This window comes from Pangasianodon hypophthalmus, chromosome 19, assembly GCF_027358585.1.
Source record: "Pangasianodon hypophthalmus isolate fPanHyp1 chromosome 19, fPanHyp1.pri, whole genome shotgun sequence".
In the NCBI taxonomy this organism is placed as follows: Eukaryota; Metazoa; Chordata; class Actinopteri; order Siluriformes; family Pangasiidae; genus Pangasianodon; species Pangasianodon hypophthalmus.
This window is the reverse complement of record NC_069728.1, coordinates 17,503,183-17,521,411: the sequence shown is the minus strand read 5'-3', so window position 1 is coordinate 17,521,411 and position 18,229 is coordinate 17,503,183. Positions and strand designations below refer to the sequence as shown.

Below are 18,229 nucleotides of genomic sequence, written 5' to 3'. Positions count from 1 at the left end.
TAAACAAGGCGAATCCGGATATGTAGCTGACTGCTTTATAGTCTATCTTATCTAGAGCCAGATAAGATATTGCTGAGCATTGCAGTCCTACGAGGATGGACTTTAATTTTACATTACAGTATCACAGGATGGAGTAAAACATGTCTATCTGAGAAGTGCTGTCCCAGAATTATTTAAATATTTTCTAAAATCAAACCAAATATCATAATAGTAGGTGAATCAGCTCCAAAATTATTATTATTCTTAGAAAGATTTAAAAGTGATTGCTCGTATGAACATTTTACACAATGATTCAAACTTTAACAACAACAACAAAAAAGATAACTTGAATCTGATCCATCAGAAGTGTTGATTTATTTACTATAACAGCAGCTCTGACAATAGTACAAATCACAGGTCTACATTACCATTCTAATACGTTATCGTTTCTATAGTAACAGCTCATTCACAGCGACTTGTGTGGATGACGGACGCTCTACATAACGTAAACCTAATAATCAACAGATTTTAAAATGTAGGTGCAATCATTAATGAGAGGAAGATTTCTGTAAACATTTATGGAAGGAGTCTCCAGTGTCAGTGCTGTGTAACATTCAGAGGTGAAGCTGTAGCTTTTTTGTAAGTTTTCCGACATCTTCAGGACAGACGAGTTTACGCTTTCTGGGTTCTCTGTAACATGACAATCTGCATTTTTGTCATTAACTTCATGGAAAAAAAGTTTATAGCTGCTATAAAGTAGGCAGTGCCAGCTGAGTGGTTAAGATGTTCACCAACTGCTCAGAAGTTCAAGTCCCAGCACCACCAAGCTGCCACTGATGGGCCCTTGAGCACGGCCCTTAACCCTCAATTGCATAAATGAGATAAATGTAAGTTGCTCTAGATAAGAGCATCTGCCACCTGCAGTAAATGTCTATAACATAAATGAGAACAGGAACTAATGAGAACTGTTTTGCAGATGTTCTACAACATTAACTATAAACAGATGAACAATATGATCTTTTATTCTTTAATTAATAATAAAATTTTAACAGTTGACAAATTGATGTGGTGTAAAAGGAATTAAACACTTCTGGACATGCTGTTATAGGAAACGTCAGGGTCGTACCAGTAACGCTGCTTCATCACACCCTTGCGTAGTTGATTGTTTTCCTATGACAGCATGTCTACAAGTGTTTTATTCCTTACAGAATAGGTTTTTATTAAAAAAAAAACACTTAATGACAGCGCCAAAATAACCCACTTATTAGACGTTTTCAATCAGTATAAACAAATAAATTATTGTATCGCTGCAAGTCTGTTATAAGATTAGTCAGGACACTGTTGGGTTTCTGTGTGTAGAGTATAGTGACTCTGTGTTTAGCTGCTGGTGAACAGGGTGAAGGGAAATAATTCACAATAACGCTGGTACAGAGATAAACCGGACAGCACAACTAAAGCTTTTTTGATAGTAAAACACTATATACAACTCTCACAATAAAATTATAACATTGAAACCTATTAGGCTAGGTAAAAAACAGAAATACTATGAAAACCAGGACATTTTTTAAAGTCTTGAGTGTCTACATTCATGTGAGCCATTAACAATTATTGTGAAGTGTGACATCACAAATAAATTCAATGCTGAACATGGGCAACAACAAAACAGGAGGAAATTCCATTCTTTGGCCTCTGGTAAAAAGATTTAAACAAAAAAAAGCCTTTAAAATTTTCATTTTTTTATTCGACTCGGTATGACGTTGACACTTGTGACACTTGTGCACTCCTGTGTCATCCATCACCATTAAGATAAAACTATATCCGAGTTGACTTTTAGGGAAAAACTACTGCATTTCGTTGGCTCTGTATTCTTACTGTGCACAATGACAATAAAGTCGAATCTAATCTAATCTAATCTAAAAAAAGCGGCTGAGTTGAGAAGATCTGTTCAGACTTTGGATGAAATTAATTTCCTGAAAAGGAGAAACTACGCCGTTCCTTTGCAGTACTGCTACTCACAAGTTTTCGAAAGTGTTCGTATAATTTTGTCATTAGTACCAGTCTAGAAACACATTCAGAAATTACAATCTTCTCCTTTAAGAGAACTCTGTTAGAGGATCCTGCTTCCTCTGTGTGCTGACTGTTGCTCCTGGACATGAACAACACGACCCCTTGTTATCATGTAGACAAAGTAATACAGATATAAATAACCGGCCTGAAGAAACGACCTGGGGAGGTATGATACATATGATGGCGCACATTTAAATACATTTTGTAGAAAGGAATAAACAGACAAACAAACAAACAAATACAGTATTTCAGACACAATAAACCAAACTAATAGTACATAATTTACATAATAAATTATAATGCAGAATTATTATACATAATACATCATTTTAAATGTTTTTTTTTTAATTAATATATCAGCAAACCTGTATGTAAAATATATACGCTGAGCACTTTATTTAGTATTTTATTTAATTATTTTATATATGATATGATATGATATGATAAATTAATATATTTTATCTGTGGGTTAGTTTTATTGGTGGATCAGAAGTTGAAAATACAGGAAGAAAGAAAGAAAGAAAATGAATGAATTAATGAATTTCAGATACATTTTTTAAATGTTTATTAATTTTTAAATGATCAGTTATGCAAACCTGTATGTACAATCCATAGGTTGTGTGCTTTCTTTCTTTCTTTCTTTCTTTTTTTCTTTCTTTCTGATATGATATGATATGATATGATATGATATGATATGATATGATATGATAAATAAATATATTTCATCTGCAAATAAAATTGTACAATTGTACAAATTGTCAAATTTCAAATAATTAAAAGGAAAACAAAATGATTATTATTATTATTATTTTAATTTCTCACGTAATGGTTCGAATGCTGTGGTGTGATTCTGTGTGTTGGTGTATTTCCTTTTGAAACAGGAAGTTGGCGTGACGGCGAGTTAATTAAGTGTTTGATAGACGAATTTGACCGTAGTTTTTATTGAACTAGCTGAATATTAAGAGTTTTTAAAGCCCTATTCGGACGGGATTAAGTTACACAGGGTCCTGGGATCATTTCCTGTTTTCCAGGAGCTCCTCTGGGATTTTATTTCCTTTCGAATCCGCGTCGTTCTCCGTCCTCCTGTGAGAAAATTACAGGCGTACGCCCTGTCTGGATCGGATTAGTTTATCAGCGGGACGTCTTGCATCCGGGCAGCAATAGAGTTCCTAGCGCGTCACGTTTTCTACTAACTCGAACTTTCATCTGTGGGTTAGTTTTATTGGTGGACCAGAAGTTGAAAATACAGAAAGAAAGAAAGAAAGAAAGAAAGAAAGAAAATGAATAAATGAATGAATGAATTTCAGATACATTTTTTAAATGTTTATTATATTTTTAAATGATTTTTAATGAATTTTTTTTAATGATCAGTTATGCAAACCTGTATGTACAATCCATAGACTGTGTGCTTTCTTTCTTTCTTTCTTTCTTTCTTAATAATGATACACATCTGGTCTTCCAATAAAACTAACCCACAGATATTATTATTATTATTATTATTATTATTATTGTTGTTGTTGTTGTTGTTGTTGTTGTTGTTGCTATTGTTGTTGTTGTTGTTAATTGAATTAAATACTAACTAAAGCATTATAATAATATAGTGAACACTACTACTATTAATAATAATAATAATAATAATAATAATAATAATAATAATAATATTCTTTATAGCATTTATTATAATTTCCTGTATAACTGGCTGTACCGGATAACAGTCTCTCCGGAATGTTATAGGCTCTGTGTGTGTGTGTGTGTGTGTGTGTGTGTATAAGCACTGTAGTGTCTGCCTGCATGACCCTGCGCTTTATTTTCCACAGTTTCCAGAAAAATGAGAGTTCAGTGAATCTCTCTCTCTCTCTCTCTTTCTCCTGGAACAACCGCAGCGTCCCTTCATTATCCTGACCACGCCCCATTTGTTCCTCTGAAATCGGGTGGAGGCTTTATTCTTATCCCTACCTGCATTCATAGTGTTTTCTACGATTGGCTGGAATGTTTAACATGTTTTACGTCATACCTGGGAGTTGACCAATCGCAGTCCTGAATGTAAACACTTCCAGCGAATGAGAATGAAAAGGGGGCGGGATTAGTGAGAATAGGAGTGAGTGGGTGAGAGAGAGAGAGAATAGCGTTAGCCGGAGGCGGCGGTTGTTGGAGCGCTGCTGGTTACAGCGGAGGATTTTTATTTTAACTTGATGTTTCTCCACAATCTGGGCACCAACATGAATTTTAAACCGAGTCGAGACAGACTTTATACAACAAGATGTTGTGGATGTTGCCATGTCAGGACGGGGACGATTATTCTCGGCACTTGGTACATGGTACGTTTCTCTTTTTTTTTTTTTAGCATTTTGCTAATTCTGCTGTTTTGTTTTTTTTGTTTTTGCCGTTAGCTTTAACGGTATTTCGCTGCTATAGAAAACAAACTAAACCACAAAAGGCTCATTTCCATTAAATTTAGGTTAGTTAACGAAATTATTCTTGATGTTACTATGGTATCCTGGGCTTAGCATTGTGCTTAAACTCGCTAGCTAAACATAATACGCTTAGCATTAACACAGGCCTGAGCTTGCTTTGCTAACCTGCTAGTTTTCGACGACGAGACCACACATCACTGCAAAGATTTATCCTTATTATCATTATTATCATTATCGTTATCAATATATACCTGAAATCTGATGAAGTAGCTTTTTGAGACGTGTTTCTTCCACAGCTAAGATTAAATAAAATCTCATTAAACAGTAAAAACCCTCCCTGAGACCAGAGCAGTGTGTTTTATGTGAATCATGTGTTTTAAACACTAAAATAAAACTAAAAAATATCAAACTGACAGCAGAACATCAGACAAGATTCAATAAGATGAAGTAAATCCTTTGATTAGAATTATTTATAAAATAGAAGATAGTTTATGGCACATAAAACAAGCCAGCAGAATTAAAGAAAATATAAATGTGGATATTAAAACCTAAGCAATTTCAAATAAAAAATAAATATGTCATAATTTGATAAAATGTCACACCATTCCACCGAGTCCGGAGTATGTAATTGTACAAATTGTCAAGTTTCAAATAATTAAAAGGAAAACAAAATGATTATTATTATTATTATTTTAATTTCTCATGTAATGGTTCGAATGCTGTGGTGTGATTCTGTGTGTTGGTGTATTTCCTTTTGAAACAGGAAGTCGGCGTGACGGCGAGTTGAGTGTTTGACAGACGAACTTGACCTTATTTTTTTATTGAACTAGCTGAATATTAAGAGTTTTTAAAGCCCTATTCGGACGGGATTAAGTTACACAGGGTCCTGGGATCATTTCCTGTTTTCCAGGAGCTCCTCTGGGATTTTATTTCCTTTCGAATCCGCGTCGTTCTCCGTCCTCCTGTGAGAAAATTACAGGCGTACGCCCTGTCTGGATCGGATTAGTTTATCAGCGGGACGTCTTGCATCCGGGCAGCAATAGAGCTCCTAGCGCGTCACGTTTTCTACGAACTCGGATATTTGCGTCGTGCGGTCATGTGATCACGCTCCGTGTCACGGAGAGGCGCTGGACTAGAGAAGAGACACTGCTCTTAATTCAGTTTACAGAACTAAAGTTTCATCAGCAGTTTATAAATGCAGTAAAACCGTAATCTCACAATATACAAGAAGTTTTCATTTTTCGTTCGGTGATTCAGGAAGTGATTGATTAATATCTGTGGGCGGGGCACTTCGTTTTTTCCCAACACATCTGCATAGAAAATCACGAACGTGTATCCGAACTAAAATTATCAGCCGAGCGCCGAGTCTGGTGGAAACTTTCTGAAAGAAGGACGAACAAAATTTTACAAAAACACCAGCATGACTGCATGATCTGAACGGAAATAAAATCACAGAGACGCAACTGTAAAACAGGAAATAACCCCCAGAACCACATGTTCATTTAATCCTGTCTGAATAGGGATTTAATGTTTTTCACCAAACTCAGCAGATCATTTTAGTCTCGTCTGAAGTCTGTCTTTTTTTCCCCCCACTTATTTTATTGACTAACACCAGTAACTTAAGCTCTGAAATTAGAGTAGTTTATATCTATAGGAAAAAGAAGAACTATTAAAGGTAATAAAATTATACTGATTATAATAAAATGTTCTGTATGAATACATTTCTTTATTAATACACATTTTATCAGATAGCAGATAGCGGTGAAGTAGGTGAAGTAGCTGCTGGAATTTCACCTTATTATTATTATTATTATTATCATCTTATTTTAATCATTTTGTATCATAAAGGCATTTTATGGTAACAGTATTGATACTGAAAAATGAATAAAGATTAAAGATTGTTTGACGTGCCTTAAATGATTAAATAACAAATTCGTATCACCGCCGTATCTACTGCTGTCTGACGTCCACCTGAAGTACACGAGCGCGTCACAGTTTAATTGTACAGATCAGGAAAACAATCATGATGTTATTTTGTATATTTCCTCATCCCGACTGAAAGTAATTTCTGGAGGCACCACTGCCAGCGTAACACACGCCTTTCGATACGAGTGTGACTTACATCAAGCGCAGCACGTAGACGTTGATTTTAACCCGCGTTTCAGACCACCGTCAAGCCAGCTGCGACAGAAACAGGAGTGCACGAATATACAGCAGATTACGGTAACTGCCTTCGGAGGGCTTGTCAGTTTTAGTTGAACGCTGTGAGATGAGTACGCGCGCTGTACGATGGAGGTCGCTACACTATGGATCTGCTGTGACTTCTGGATAAGGTGAAAATGTTGAGCAGTAGTGTACGTTTCAGTATTTTTAATTTTTTTTTTCAAGTTCACACGGGTCAAATGAAACGAGGCTGCGGCCCGGATTTGGCCCTCAGGCCTCGTGTTTGAAATGTGAGATTTACTGTCTCACTGGTCTCTGTAACAGTAAGGGACAGGTTTTAAAAAAAAAAAACCTCAAACACTGATTTTTCTTGTGCACATTAAATAACTCCTAAAGCATCTTAGCAACAGGGCGACACCTTTATTCTTGGTAAAAAGCCATGATATGTAAAGATGCATGAATATGCAATTTAATAAACACCTTTTAAACGGCGAAACGTTGGCTAACTTTACTATTTTGCTAACCTGAAACTCATGTTTCATGTTTTTCCGAAAAAAGAAAACGCCCTTTTAACTTGGAAGCTTGTCCTCAATCACGAGTTCAGCACATGGTGATGTATCAACATGTCTGCTCACGCCTCAAAAGGAGATTTCTTTGCTTTAGAGCAATCGACACACGCTGGTTAAATCTATAACATTGTCCATACCTTTCACTGTGTAGAGAAGTTAATATTTATCACAAAGGTTAAAGTTAGCACTCGGATCACAAATATTGTTATTCCTGAAGTCGTCGTTTCCAGCCGAGTCAAACGCAGCGTCACTGTTTGAGTCAGGATTTGCATCATCACAGTCTTTGTGGTTTATTCGACGATTTTGTCCGTCGCTAACGTTAACAATCATGGAGTCAGTTTAACCCTCAACAGATCAGGAGTAACATGAAACGACTAATCAGTGCTGGACTGAAGCATATATGTGTTCTGTATTTCATTTAACTGACAAGGAGGAAAAAGGGGAAAAAGCTAAAAGCTGCATGATGAAGCCTGTAGAGTCATTTGAGTGTTTATAATCTCCTGACTTTAATAGCGCGTCTCCAGCGAACTGCAAAATGTGAATTCAGGACTGTCTCTATTGTGTGTGTGTGTGTATGTGTGTGTTTGCTTGTGCTCTTTCCCCTCGTATAACTTGTAAATACGACACACAGCGATTTTGTTTGAAAGGCGCCTCACGCATCCATACACAAGGGACAGTGTTTAATGAAAATACAGAGCAGTTTGAGTAACACGCAGTTTTAAAAAACACACGCAGTCGTCGTACGCTGTACGTGAGAGCAGTTGGTTGGGTGTCAATTCCTGTACAGGATGAAAAAAACTGAACAGGAAGCCATTTCGCCCTAAATAGAAGATCACACGGATAACGGGAAAGAAATGTAAGATCACAGGATAACAAAACAGAAATGTCAGTAACTGTGCTCTTGCTGTTTAAATCCACCGGAAAAAGACTTCTGAGAGGAATGAGAAACTGTGGCGCTGACTATGACGACTGTTTGACCAATGAGTCGTCTGCACTCTTGTTAGCTCCGCCCACATGTCCAAGCACTGCTCACGTGATACCACCTGGGGAAGAAGGGTAACTAATTACAGCACGGGTTTATTTATCATTTATCATCAAGTTCTCGCTAACGGCAAAACATAAAAGCGCTTTAAATGTTTATGTTGACATTGTGGGTTTTTTTTCCTTTAAATAAGTTTCCATAAACATAAAATGTTGTGTAAATGAGATTTATCTTTAACAGAATTGTTTATATACTTAAAAAATAAAAATAATGACCTTATGATGACCTTCAACCTAATCACGAGTTTTTCCACATGCATTTTAAATGAAACTTTTCTTTATCTAACCACAGGCTTAAATATTTAAATAGAAACCTGCTCAAGGATGCCACCAGAAAAAGTTAATCTGTAAACCATTCTAGTTCAGGATTTCGAAAGCAGGAACAGTCAAACAAGTTCGATTTAATCCAGCTGCTTTGTGGAACGTTAGACACCTCGTCCTTGTAGTTAATATGTTGAGTACTGAGAATTCAGCTCAGTTCAGTTTTATTTGTATAGCGCTTTTAACACCAATGGACATTGTCACAAAGCAGCTTTACAGAAATAAATAGATTCAAATTAAATTAAACCAAAATCAATTTTAAATATGTGGATTTATCCCTAATGAGAAAGCCGGAGGTGACGGTGGTGAGGAAAAACTCCCTGAGACGATACGAGGAAGAAACCTTCAGAGGAAACAGACGCAAAAGGGAACAGATCCTCATCTGGGTGACACCGGATAGTGCGATTATAAATACTTTCTCTTCTATAACTGTGTGCTATATGGACAAATAGTGCAGTTGGCTAACCAGTAAATTCCTCACAGTTTTCACAAGAAGTCTCAGGGCTCGCAAAATTTCAAAATCAAAATCCCTGGTTGTCCTTCGGACAGGCACTCTTCAGATTTTGAATTTAAGTAGCTCAAATAAAAAAAAAAGACATTATTTTTAATGTAGAATATTGTAAAGGAGACAAAACATCCATCAAAAACATTTTCAAAAAACAATCGTATGAAATAATCAAATTACAATCATCAGTACAAATATTTGGTTCTAACTGAACTGAAATTTCTATGAAACAATATAGAACATAATTCAGTCTGTGTCCGATTCTGAATCTGAAATATCAACACACAAAACTATCAGCGATTTTCTCCACTGCGCATGCGATCTCTATCACATGTTTAAGCTTGCTGCGGGAGATTTCACTTGTCGCGTGAGGATAGTAATGACTGACAGGACGAGCGTCACCGATACACAGTTCGCGCGATCGCGAATCGAAAGTGAAAGTCGAAAGCAAGTGTGTATTCAATACCCCGCATATTGATAGTGGCTCCCCGATGCCCGGAAATTACATACAACATAATTACCCGAAATTTATGAGCGAATGCAAAAGCGTTGCGATATATTTTTCCTCCCTATAAGTGCGGAAATACATTTTGGTGACCCGACTGGATGACACAATAGCCCTGGGACGTCGGGCTCGCGATTTTCGAGCCCTGAGTCTGGTTTGTTCGATCTATCCACTGTCCTGAGTACAAAGCTGCTCGTAGCAACCGCAACCCCAAAGCCGCCACAGCAACCGTAGTCCCAAACCATCACAGTACAACTCCCTATAACACGGCTACATCACCGCTCTCCTCTGTATGTTCTGTAGTATGCCGTCATTTTCACAGCCGATTTTCCTCCCTCAGGTTGTGAACCTGCTGATGGGAATCCTGCTGACGGTGGCAGTCACTCATCCGGAGAACGTGCCCTCGGTTGACCTGCAGTACGAGGTCATCGAGCACTACTTCGCCTCAGACAGAATGTCAGGTACAGATATTTTACAATCACCCCCAAATGCTGTCCTTTGAATTTGTCATTGACTTGCCGATTTTACTTTTTACCGAAAGTGGCTAATAGGTTTATTTCTGTCCTCCGATTTAGAAAATGCTTGCGTGGGATTCGCCATCTCCCTCCTGATGCTCACCATCAGTGCCATGATGGTGTACGGAGCCATTACCGTAAGTGTACCTGAGCAAACTACAGCTGCTCGGAGTTTTACAGAGCCAGTGTTTAACCCTATCGTTAAACACGGAGTATTTCTGTTTTAGCCTTTCATCTCTGTGTTAATGTTAAGACGTGGTCTCCTCTGTACTGAAATATGGAAGTAAAGCTTAGGGACTTTTGCGACCAGAAAACTTTTACCGCTGGTCATCGTTCCAGTGTGTGAAAACAAAATGGTGTATTTGCATTAAACCAGTTTGCATAACCTTCTTGTGATAACACAGGAAGGAAAAAAAAACCCTGGCATATATGCAAAAGTATTTATCACATAACACCTTCAAGGCATCAGCTTTGTTCCTTGCCATCATTAATTCATGAGTGAAACTTTTGTCCTGTTTGTCCAAGTTGTTACGGTTGTGTAATATTTCATTGTTTCATGTTAATCCACGCTTTGCAGTCTTGCACGCTCTTCATCCACATCAGGTTTGATTTTTCTTTAACATTTTGTAGAATAGTTCCCGGTGTAAGGGCACATAATCTCCTTGTCGTTTGTTACTCAGTAAATGAGGCTTGTGAGTTGTACGGCTGTAATAGATTACCCTTTGTCCTTGATTTTACGTCCACTTAATAACTTATTAACCTTATTAATGTATAATGTAGATAGGTGCCGTCCTGTAGTACCCTGACCTTTTCCACATTAGACTCGCTTCGAGTGGCGCGTTCTTTGGGAGTCAAAATGGAGTCAGAAAATCTAGGGCAGGGATATCGTCTTAAAATGTAAACCTTTCAGGAGTGAAAGTCTGTTTCATCAGTTAATACATTCCTGAATATACAGTGTAGAAATGATATGCTGAACAATTACGTCATGAAAATGACGCTGTGTGTGTGTGTGTGTGTGTGTGTGTGTGTGTGTGTGTGTGTGTGTGTGTGTTCGTCTCCCGCAGCACCGTGATGGCTGGCTCATCCCGTTCTTCTGCTATCAGCTGTTTGACTTTGCTCTGAGCTGCTTGGTGGCCATCAGCTCCCTCACCTACCTGCCCAGGATCAAGGATTATCTGGATCAGCTGGTCAGGTTTTTTTTTTTTTTTTCTGTTGTTATCCATCACTCTGTCCCTTGGTGTTGAGAGAACGATATTTTAGAAACGCACGTTTTTCATTCCATGTCTCTCGTTTGTTTGCTTGCAGCCGGACTTCCCGTACAAAGACAATCTCCTCTCTCTGGACTCCAGCTGTCTCCTGCTCTTTGTGCTCATCTTCTTCGCTCTCCTCATCATCCTGAAGGTATGACCTCCTTTAATGTTTAATGTTTAATTCAACAATTTAATATATTTAAACCGCGCTGGTTTAGTAAAGGAATATAGAGACGTATATTTTCACCCAGTGTCATCAGTAACGTTGAGGAAAGACTTGGATTGGAGGGAATTTGTAGTTATCTTGTGGCCTCCATAGACACATCACATCACGACATCTGTGTTGTTGGAGTTGTTGCCTCTAAAGTTTACACCAAAAGAGAAATTAAGAGAAAAAGAAAAATGATGACTATTTGATGCATTCTGTCTGAAAGGTCACATGACCAGATGTCTGTGAATCTGTGAAGGCAGTAAAATACTTTAACACATAATAAGCAAGTTATATGTTACTTCTATAATGCTTTTACATTTCCTTATAACTGTTTTGCAATACTGAGAGCTGACACACTCAAACTTTTTTTCCCCATGAGCCTCCTTCCCGTTTTTTGAAAGATTGCTCCAGTCAAAATTTTCAGTCTTTTTTCTCTTTTGCTTGTAAATGGAAAGTCCAGGTTTTGTTGATTTTCAGTTGTACTTTTCTGATACGGATAATTGACGTTAACTGTATGCTTATTTAATGATCGCTACGTTGGACATACTTTGATAGTTTTCACACAAAAAAATCACAGTAATGAAGTATTTACAGTGACAGAAAGCAAGGGCCTTTGAGTCTGTATTCAAATATCGATTAGCACATCCGTTGTTTTCATTAAGGAAAAATGAAGACTGCTCTTTTCGCCATATTTTTGTGTTTTGTGTAAAGGTGGGCAAACCTGAAACAGTCACTTAAATATATATTTTTGGTATTTTCTTTCTCACCAATGCCTCATGTGTGTGCTTGATTGATATTAGGAGTCTCAAGTCCTCCTTTAATATTATTATTTTTTGTTGTTGTTGTTCGAACAGGCTTATTTGATCAACTGCGTGTGGAACTGCTACAAATACATCAACAACAGAAACATGCCAGAGATCGCTGTTTATCCTGCTTTCGAGGCTCCACCTCAGGTATATGTACATTTACACGTGTGACTGCCATAGAGATGAACAGATTAGCAGAAATGAGCACAAAAACTCTCCACCTTCCAGTCAGTAGAACCATAACCACCGAGCTCCCACTGCTGTAGCTCACGCTAAACTTTACAGCAGGTAATTTAGTTTTATATATATATATAGTCTGGGTCTATGCAAATTATTCAGCAGTGCCATATTTCATTTTCACTCTTCACTTCTGTTTGAATAGCAAATATGCAGTTCAAAGTCTCATCACTCAGTGTACTCAGTATGTGTCATATGTAAGAAACTTAAGAGAGTGTACTGTTATAGGAAAATACTCAACAACCAGGTGGTCTATAATGAAGTGCTGTTACTGTTTCCTTCCCAAAGTTAACTATTTTTCCGTAACAATGCGTCCTAACATGCACGTAGAGATACAACAGCAAGGTGCCAACAATTATAATTTTAGATTAAACAACTTTATATCTGGTTCCAGTTATATTTAATGCTGTGGAACATTTGTGAAACTAGTTTCTGTTACCACTTCTGCTGTAACAGCTATAAATAGTCGCCCCTTCACTTTCTCTTGAAGCTTCACCCTATTAACGATTATACAGCCACCAAACAAGCCGCTGCAAATGAGCTGTTAGAAAGAGCGCTTTAATATAAACCTGGGATTTGTAGCTGCACTATTGTCAGAGCTGGTTATAGAAAATTAATCCGACTGATCAGACGGAAGAATGTATTTATATATATTTTAAATATATATTTATTTAAATTATAAACCGTTTTTTATTCAGAAAGGTGACACAACTGTCTTAGCATCCTGCCCTGTTGTCAGGAGATGGCAAGTTCGAATCCCAGTGACTCCACAGCTGTACATGGCCAGTTGTAGACTTGTTTTCCCACCAGTACATGCAGATTTGTGCGTTTCTCCTGCTTAGTCAGTAGAGGGCTCTCATTGTGTAAATGTGTACAAGATTTCAGATTCAGATGCACAACTCTGCCCTCCCTCTTGTTCCACGAGTTTAAAAAATATCTTAAAGCTGATATGTTTTTATACTGAAATCCTGTTGTAACACAGTTGAATATTTGCATCCCTGTTCACATGGTCTACTTAACACATTTAAGTAAGCTTCCTTTGAGCTTTATATGTCTTTAGATAGACTTAACCAACAGTCTCAAAGTCTCGAGCGGTTTTCCTGTGAGCAGTTAAGAGTCCGTGGGAATCAGGAAAACAATGATCACATGCTGCAAACCAGAAAACAGTGACCGAGATGAAGCAGGGGATAAATAGATATGAAAGTGTTTAGGGAAGATGACTATCTCTCAGGAACGGAAAGGATAGCAAAAAAACAGGAATGTATGCAAAGAGCTGAAGATAAATAACAGGAAACAAAAGCCAAAACAAAAAGCCACATTCTTGAAAAGTTCCTAAGAGGCTTATGGAATAAAATTGGATTGTATATTACGTTCAGTGAAATCACTTTGTCTGCTGGTTCAGATGTTAGCATGTACTGTTTGGCCAGCTTTATTACTCGTGATAATGAATGTAACGACTTTAAAACTCACATTAAATGTTATATTGGTTACATTGTTTTGAAATATGGGTGTGAAAACTTTTGCACGGAGCTGTGTAAGCCTGCATAACTCTGTCCTTGTTAATTATGAGAGATGTACAATTACAAAATATTTTTAAAAAATGTTTAGAAAATATTATTTTGCCTTGAATTCTCGATTCTGATTGGTCAGAAGGCGTTGATTAGTTTTCTATAACAGCAGCTGTGACAGTAGTGTAGCTGCACATCACAGGTTTATGTTAATACGTAATCATTTCAATAGTAACAGCTTGCACATGGGAACTCTGCACATGAATGAATGTAAAATGTAATTTTTTCTGTAATGAGATTTATGGAAGGAGTCTCCAGGTTCAGCAGTTCTCTGACATGGGGAAGTCTTCAGGGAAGTCTTCAAATGCACTTTCCGCTTTCTCTGTAAACTGATAAGCTGCAATTTTTTTTGTCTTATTAACTTGGAGAGAGAGAAAAAAGAGAGGCTGGTGAAGGAACGAATGTTTATAGCTGCTATAACAAAAGCGAGAACAGGAACGAACTTGTTTTGTGGACGTTTCACAAACAGATAATGTTTTTTGTTGCTGTGTTTTTAAGAGAAACTCCACTTCAGCTCACCACCTCGTTGATTATCTTCCAATAACCATATTTTATTCCTTACATAAATAGAAACACCTACATATTACACAACCGCAATGTTTTGCAATTCGTTTTAGAATATCTCGGTTAAACGTGTTGTGTTGTGTGTTCTACAGTACATCCTCCCCACCTACGAGATGGCCATGACGATGCCAGCGAAGGAGCCTCCGCCCCCTTACATGCCCGCCTGAAAAGCCTCCCTGATCGAGTCACTGCAGATGCTGTCCTTGGTTTTTCTGATTGATTCCACTCTTCAGTCTGTAAAACGGAGGGTGTTTACGATTCCCCACCACTATCACTTTTAAAGCTCTGCATATTGCATAGACTTAACCATCGTCATCATCCGCATGACTCTCATAAACATGTCGTGACAGCTCATCACAGATCTATTTTTGTAAATGAATAGAAAGTAAAGACGCCGCGAGTGGGATTTACGGGGAAAAGAGTTGTTCCCTGTCGAGGGGGGAATTCGGTTTGCAGTGTTGGAGCCTCATTGTGAGCTCGGTTGCATAGTGACTTGTGCTTCTGACAGCTTTTGTATAGTTTATTCATAGTGAACCATTCTAATAAAACGTTTCTACTTAGGTGACGTAGATCATCTGCCAGCGGGCAACGCACATGAAGCAGTGTACGCTTTCACCTTTCATGCTTTTCCTCTTGTTTTTAATGCTTTCTTTGGAAGAGATGTTGTGAAAGCCTTTTTTGTTTTGCTTTACCGCTTCATTGTCTACTAACATTTTGAAGCACTACTTTCTCAGTCGGCTAATGCGAAGGATTCTGCTTTAGTTTAAACACCGATCATGACAATCCAATGTGAAATTAAAAGAAATCTTTGTTTTTCCTTTTGTGTATTTTGTGTGAAAGTTTAAAAAAAAATGTAAATGCATAGGCAAAAGAGGTTTTAGCACTTTATCATGTTTTATATTCAAGTCTTGTAACAGTTCATACATCCATCCCTACATCCAATCATCATCCATCAGATCCCACCACATGCCACCATCTTGGCAGCGTTTATCGTGCTGTGTTGTGGTAGATAGTGATCATGCTTTCGACACATTGCTGACAAGAGAGGAGGCTCTTCTCTCACGACACAATGCTTTGGATAAACATGACTCTCTGCTAGTATTGTGAAATTCAGTAGATGCATGCTACTCTCCTTCTTGGTCTCTCTCTTTTTTTTTTTTCTTGTACACTTTCTGGTAAGTCAATTAATTCAATAATAAACATTTTGAAACATTGGTTCATTTTGTTTTCCTGGAGATGACATTTCGGTGGAAGTCAAGAACGTGTGCACTCCATAGGAGTCTGACTATATACTTGTAACGTGAACGTCTGCAATGAAGGGAAGTGTGGCACGGACAAACTCGTAAAGTACAACCAAACAAAGAAAATACTGAATTTCACTGAGCATGTTTACATGCAAACATTTTCAGCAATATGAAATAACTCATTCTGATTTCAGATCTCAAATGCACTGTTTATATGCATCTTAAACTAGTCTTAAATCTTAAACCAACACAAAGTTATGCAGCAGGATTTAGTATCAAACATAGTGTTACCATAGTGAGTTGCTATGCAGAAAATGCACACATTATCCTCTTTTAATGCAGGTACAGACGTGGACAAATTAGTTGGTACCCTTCCATGAAAAAGAAGAACCCAGAACTATCTCTGAATAAATTTGAAACTGACAAAAGTTGATGGCATCAATCAGTGTTAATTCCATGTTTAACACACATCAGACATTACTTTTGATTTTCGATTAAACTGAATATTTTACATAATGAACCAAATGAAAATGACCTGGACAAAAAAAGACGGTACCCTTACCAACAAGCGATTGCGGTAGTTTACAAGGAGAGTCATTTCTCTTCACAATTTTATTCAATTTTAAGAGAGTCATTTCTCTTCACAATTTTATTGGCTTAATCTATCACATACTATGGGCAGGCAGATATATATAAGACTATTGCTTTTGGTTTAATCACTTTTCAGGAGCAATGAATCATTGTTTCAAAGAACTGTAAGGGTACCAACAAATTTGTCCACGTCTGTATATCATTACCAAAAGTAGTAGTTGTTATTGTTTCTATAGTACCAACTCATTCACAGCAGCTGGTATCGTGGAACCTCTGCATAAGCTGGTTGAGATGGTGAGATGGAGAAGTATTCCGTAAGGGGATGTTTATTTAACATTCATGGAAGGAGTCTCCAGTGTCAGCACTCTGTCAGAGTTAAAGCTGTAACTTTAAGTCTTCAAGACAGAGGTGTTTCAAAGTTTCATGGTAACATGACACTGTGTTTTGTGTTATTAATTTTCAGAGAGAGAAAAAGAAAGCATGGTGATAATGTAAGTGATGACAGGAACTAACATCTCTCGTGGATGTTCCACAACATAAAAAAAAATTCACATAATTTGGGTTTTCTTCCTGTTTATGAAAGTCCACACAGTTCCTGATATAAACCTCAACAAACAGCAAATCAGGTAGCTGCAGTTTAATGTTTAGAACAATGCAGACATGATCTAAAGGTTTAGGTTGTGACAAACCTGTTTCAGTCCTAGGGCTTAAATTTAACTACTTTTGAGTGGAATGAACTTCTCACCTTACTAATATATTATGTTTCACTATTATATATTTCTTCATTCATCTTTAGTAAGTGTTTCATCCTGGTCTGGAGCCAGTCCCTGGATGTGGGAGAGACACCCCGATTGGGACGGCAGTACATCCCACAAACAGATTAACACACTCATTCATATCAAGGGGCAATTCAGAGTAGACAGTCTGCCTACAAGCATGTTTCTGGGACAGCATAGACCCCAGTGGTTTGTATTATAGTGATCAGTCAGAGTTGCGGTTATAGAAAATGAAAATCAACCTTCTGACCAATCAGAATGGAGATTCGAGCACTGTGGTGTAAATATACAGTATACACCATGACATTATATTAAAAAAACACCTACATCACATAGAGCACATTGCCATTTTATGCTAGACATTCCTAACCTTTTCAACCCTCGGGATTATCCAGGGAATTTCTCATCTCCTTGTTTGCATCTGAGCATAGGATGCGAAAATCTTTTCTAAGAACGTGTTTTTTTTTTTTTTTTCCCAGTACAGTAGACACAGTTCAAGCCTCTGGTGCACATGACACTGTGAAACGTGAAAGCAGCAGTGAAAGTGTATGAAATAGCAGACATTCGAAGCGAGGGCATAGAGAGGGGCTGAGTGTCTGAGTGTACCTTCATCCATCACGGTGAGATTTAGGGTCGTCCGACATCTGAGCAACCTAGCCTTGGCACTGAGATGAAAGAAAGCACGAAAGCCGGACGATTTTTCTGCTCCTCTATAAGTCATAAATATTGGTGTTTGCTGTCAGAATTAACATAGAGATCTGAAATCTAGTTTGAGTGACGAGGGAGACTGTATGCAAGCAGACATCGCACAAGCCCTCCTGACAACTCCTGGCAACTACATTTAACCTTTACATCGAACTGGTACAATCTGACAGTACAACCGTTGTTTAAAGGTCAACATCT

At 37.7% G+C, this 18,229-nt stretch overlaps 1 protein-coding gene across 1 annotated transcript; it reads left to right on the top strand.

Moving 5' to 3' along the window:
- The first annotated feature begins 4,146 nt into the window (after positions 1 to 4,146).
- laptm4a (lysosomal protein transmembrane 4 alpha) lies at positions 4,147 to 15,930 on the top strand. Its single transcript, XM_034313848.2, has 7 exons — positions 4,147 to 4,364; positions 9,905 to 10,025; positions 10,140 to 10,216; positions 11,144 to 11,266; positions 11,385 to 11,480; positions 12,395 to 12,493; positions 14,808 to 15,930. The coding sequence occupies exons 1-7, from the start codon at positions 4,239 to 4,241 to the stop codon at positions 14,880 to 14,882; spliced, it is 717 nt and encodes a 238-aa protein (XP_034169739.1). The 5' UTR covers positions 4,147 to 4,238; the 3' UTR covers positions 14,883 to 15,930.
- Positions 15,931 to 18,229: the final 2,299 nt, after the last annotated feature.